Raw genomic sequence first — 5,000 nt, 5'->3', positions numbered from 1 at the left:
GTACAATAAATACTTCAGCTTGAATTAATTGGTTTCTGTGCACCGCGTAGCCCGCTACAGAGAACTCTTGGTCCACTCAAAAACTTCTTTATGTACCCTTTCACAACATCTAGGTCCTTTAAAAAACTATGTCCCCTTTAACCCTCCCCTTCTAATAGGGATACTTACAGATTTTATCCTGTCTGATGCCAGACAATTTTACTTATCAATGGAGGCCCCCTCGGGGAGTGAGAGGGTTAAGAATCACCGCAAATCACGATTCATTACTTTTCTCAAGGTTCAAAGTCGAATACAAGTCCAGTGCCTCTCAGCTCCTTCAGAACCTCGTTCTCAAAGCGTTCGTCAACATCCGCTGTGAAGTAGTTCTTCCAATCGCCTATTTCTCCTTTTCTTAACAGTTTGGGTCCATCAACAGTGAAAGTTGATACGTTTTTTGCCATTTCTTCAAAGCTACACTGCTGGGAGATTTTGTTGACGGTTTCTTCAGTTACTGGCTTTTCAAGGAACTCTGCAATCAACCGGACATTGCTGGATAAATCCTTAAAAAAAAGAGCGTTGCTAAATTAAAATTAAAATTAAAATTGTATGTTACGCGAGCACTTATCTCTGCCTTCTTTGCAGTGAACAACAGAGTGAACTGGTGTCTTTGTCTTCGAAATTTCATCATTTTCATCATCGGCACATTACATCATAGCCATAACAGTAGCATATGCGCATTATTTTCATAGCGGATCTGCGGGGGCCGAAGGCGCGCGCGCAGAGCACCAATGGTAAGAAAATGGGTCACCCATGCATGCAAATGTGAAACTCTGTGGGGGACATCTTTGATATTGCAGATCCATGCATGTTATGTTTAATTGACACTTGTTAAAAGAAGGTATTCGCTGACCAGTACACGTCACCATATCGCGGACTGACGTTTAAAGGTCATCGAAGTCAGTTTTCTCTAAGTTGATCGCTGACCAGGTACTGGTTTTCAATTGGATCGCAGGATGAAGCCAGGAAAACAGCTTTTTGAAATTTCTACCGTTTGCCATGCACCATTTCTTCAATTCATATTTCTTATAGTACTGACCATAAATATGGTGTTTTATTATTCCACTATTACGCCACTTTACCATATTTGGTCAAGCGAACGCGCAAAATATGAGACGGTAATACACTGTAGTGTCCCGGTTTGACCGGTTTAGAACAGAGCAAATGCGGACGGAACAGGAGTTTTTCAATGAAAGAAAATGTTTTCAACACGATGCAAAGCCTGAGAATTTAGCTTATCATCGCTTGTCATTCGTCATTTCGTTTACCAATCAAATAACGGACATTTGGCTGCCTTTTTGCGCCTGCGCGCCCTGAAAGACGGATGATGCATTTTTTTAAACACCCTTACCAAATAAAATTGAACCAAAATAACACCTTTTTTGTGGTGGAATAATAAATCTCTTATTCGATGGTTTAACAAATAATACTCGCGGACATTTTGCTCATTTCTCTTATTTTTCCTCGCCCCTACGGGGCTTGGAAAAATACGACGCAACTCGCAAACTATCCGTGCTTATTAACGACGGTGCCTACTATTGTTATTGCGCATACGGTCTGCGCATCTCGAGGCACTCGGATTTCCTATGGGTGGTGCTTATTAAGACAGGGATATTTTGCGCGGTTCAAACCTTTGCGGAAAAAGCAGAACTTAGCAAGTGCTCTTGCTATCCAAAAAGAAAAGTGGCGGTAACCATGCATTTTGCAGAGAGAATTAAGCTTCAATTTGGCAAAGAACGTCATACATTGCTTTGTATTCTAAAGCTTTTTACAAATATTGTTGATTAATTATCTTCGAAAAATGCGCGGTTACCCCCAATTTTCTTTTTGGATTTCAATAATACTTGTTACGATCCGCTTTTCCCGCATATTCCGGAAACCGCGCAAAAATACCTTTGAATTAGTAGGCACCCTCCTTAAGAGTTAAACTATCGAATAAGATGTATATAATATCAGAAACATAGATCCAATGTCTCGCTTTTTGAAGAGGATGGTGTAGATTACAGAGTTGTACTGAACTTGTTTCTTTTTTCTTGCAATTCTCAAAGTGCAGCATTTGTTAATTTTGCTCCTATCTGCCATATTTGACTCTACCATACTGCTCAAAATTGCAAAATGCGGTCAAATGTCATTATTTTCTTGTAATTTAAAACTTTGTATTATTTTGTTACACCTAAACAATACATACGATTATGAATTACTAAAATACAAATCACACTATTAATTACAATAGTAAAACAAAATAGACTACTAATTATACCAACACTAATAAATGATAACTATTATTATTATTATTATTATTATTATTATTATTATTATTATTATTATTATTATTATTATTACTTCGATATGCATACTCACATTTTTCAAGTCCTCATACTTCAGGAACAACACATTGCTATCATCTTTATGCTTCCACCATTCTAGGACGTGCTTGTTCCACAGTTCATAGGGCACTACAAATCAGGAAATAATTACTGTAGTGTTAAAAGCAGCCCACAGCACAAAAAAATCAAAACATTTAAAGCCCTTTTCCTCAGTCAGGCACTACAATAACGTCCAAATGTAGCAACACATCAAATTCATGTCAGTAAATATGATTGAAAATAACACTTGTTTTATTTGAATTTAACTCAGTCCAACAGAGAGAGGACTGCCTCTAGTTTTTGTGACCTTCGCATTCCTGCGTATATTTCATGTGGTCTCGTCCGTTTTATTAGCTAGAACAGTTTTTCGCCGCACTCCCTCCCTCACCAGATTGCAATTGCTGCTGTTTGTTTCTACTTTATGCATTGTTATCAATAGGGACTTTTAGATTCTAAGACGAGGACGAGAACGAGTACGAGATTTGACTGCCCGGTTTTAACGTAAATACTTAGAAGACTTATAACCCGGACGATTAATCTTACTCTTTGTTAGCAGTGTAGGTTGCTCGGTTATTCTTATTGCTGGTAACCGAGCCTTTTTGCTAACCGAAAAAAAACTGCTACTGTGTTGTTGACTTGTTTTGACTTGACGACATTTTTTATTAAAATGACGACGGTATCACGTTTTTCCCGCCAAATAACGCTGCTTTCCACGCGCTCATTGTACAGTAGTTCTATGAGAAAATCTCGTACTCGTAGTCGTTCTCCTTCTAGAATCTAACGTTCTCCAATTGTTATTAAATCGAAGGTTCGATCCACTTCAGGACCCTTCCCATATACCCCCAGATGTGTCAAGTATTCATCACCCTGCTAGCAGAGCCTTTCTTAACTGGACACTCGACGAGAAAGAAAGGACTCTGCAGAAATCGTGTTAAGTCTTTATTGAGTGTGCGCGAGCCGTTGCCGTTGCCAGGCCAAGTCTCGATCGCACTTCAAGACGCCATTTTGATTTTCGTACTGAAGGCTCGATTTTGACCTTCACCGTGTCAAAAATATGATGCGCGCGTTGCCAAAACCGGTTTATCTGGAGTGACTAGCCCAGACATTTAGGCTGCGGCGACCTAAAAGACTGGTGAGTTTTAGAGAGGCTCTGCTCGCAGGGCGGTTATTCATTATTTGCGATTCAACGTTAATGTGTATTGCAAGGAACACGTCGATCATTTCATTAGTTCTGGCCCACTGACTGGTAATAATCCTTTTGAGGGGAAGTTATGTGAATTTTCACTCATAAACCGTAACCTTCGGTACTGACATGATGAACGAACAAAGCCTACTGGGAGTGACGTTACAATCATTCAAACTACCTGAAGAAAGTAGACCCTTGTCGAGGGGCTCTTCTATTTTACCGGCTCTTTGGCTTATCTTAGGTACGTATTCGACCAAAATTGTTTTATCAGGAATTGTGAAATACGCATGAAAGGTGAAGTGAATTATGTAATAGTAGCGTTTATGGAAAATTCACCTAAAATGCCTCGTAACTGAGGGATTCGCTTTAGTACCACGTGGCCGCCAGCTTGAACCGTACGAAATTGCATTGCACAATACATTTCAAAGGTGAAGTGATCTATGTAACAGTGCTAATTATCACGAGTGCACCTAGAATGACCTTGTTAAGGCATTCACCTACCTCGTAGCGCTAACTAGTTGGGGTGAAGTGAGAGTCTATGGAACCTTGTGAGCCAATTATTACCAGAGGCCGTTTGGTTTACTGATGTTTATGCTAGAAAATGTTGTGAAATTGACTCTGCTTTATTGGCTCTATTGACCCTGGAGAGGGTACGTCAGGACTTGAAACTGACGCAAGAGCTGTGAATAGAGCGATTTTATCAGGGATTCAGCGCCTGAATGAAAGTATCGCTAGCCTAGGTGGCTATTATAGTGCTCATGATGACTTCGAGAGTCTAACTATCTTTTGAGGGAACATGACTGGAGTTCATCTCAATTTTGACTGAATTCGACAATACCACTGCGGTACCTTATATAAGTTACATGGGGGGTAGTAAATCCCGGCTTTGTGATACAGTTGCTCGTAAGATTTGGGCTTGGTGCGTTCCTAGGGACATATGGTTAAGGGGGGGGGGGGGGTGGCTCTTAACTACCAAACCTTTTCTCGAATTCATTTAACTCTACAGCAATCGTTTCTTTGTTAAGTGTGTTCTTTTTAACATACCTTTGAATGGCACGACTCACAACCATATTTGGTAAATCAAGTGACCAAAAAAGAAATGCCTAAAAACTCAGCGAGTTAACTATGTTTGTCACAAATTTTTAACACAACAGTTCGAGAACATTTTAACACAAAATCTGTGACGTCATAAGGCACTCCTTTGATACACTTTTCAAAATATCAGTTCCATTTTTTGTCTGAATAAAAATTCCATGCTACATCCTACGAAAAATGATGGGACGTTTCCCATCCGGTGAAAAAAATAAACATTGAAAAATTGCTTCATAGAACCATCCACGCAATCTTTTTGTAGGGCTCTTTGACTGAAAAGCTTCCTTAGCAACCATTGTCCTTCTGTTGTTAACTGCCAC

At 39.6% G+C, this 5,000-nt stretch overlaps 2 protein-coding genes across 4 annotated transcripts in view; both read right to left on the bottom strand.

Annotated features, from left to right (window-relative positions):
• Positions 1–5,000, bottom strand: part of LOC138009427 (sulfotransferase 1B1-like) — a 43,867-nt gene that overhangs the window by 10,105 nt on the left and 28,762 nt on the right. The gene's annotated exons all lie outside the window — the stretch shown is intronic.
• The window catches only part of LOC138009429 (sulfotransferase 1B1-like), a 97,891-nt gene that overhangs the window by 82,602 nt on the left and 10,289 nt on the right, over positions 1–5,000 (bottom strand). For 2 of the 3 annotated variants that reach the window (XM_068856441.1, XM_068856443.1), the window contains exons 3-4: positions 2,398–2,492; positions 1–539 (exon numbers count right to left, since the gene is read on the bottom strand). The exon at positions 1–539 is cut by the window's left edge and continues 827 nt beyond it. The exons of the other annotated variant lie outside the window; for it this stretch is intronic. In XM_068856441.1, the coding sequence (XP_068712542.1) occupies positions 273–539; positions 2,398–2,492 (362 nt within the window). In that variant the 3' untranslated portion in view covers positions 1–272. The remainder of the gene's footprint in view (positions 540–2,397; positions 2,493–5,000) is intronic. 3 annotated transcript variants of the gene reach the window in all.

This window comes from Montipora foliosa, chromosome 7, assembly GCF_036669935.1.
Source record: "Montipora foliosa isolate CH-2021 chromosome 7, ASM3666993v2, whole genome shotgun sequence".
NCBI classification, from domain to species: Eukaryota; Metazoa; Cnidaria; class Anthozoa; order Scleractinia; family Acroporidae; genus Montipora; species Montipora foliosa.
Note: the sequence above shows the minus strand (reverse complement) of the source record. Positions and strands in the feature narration are given on the sequence as shown.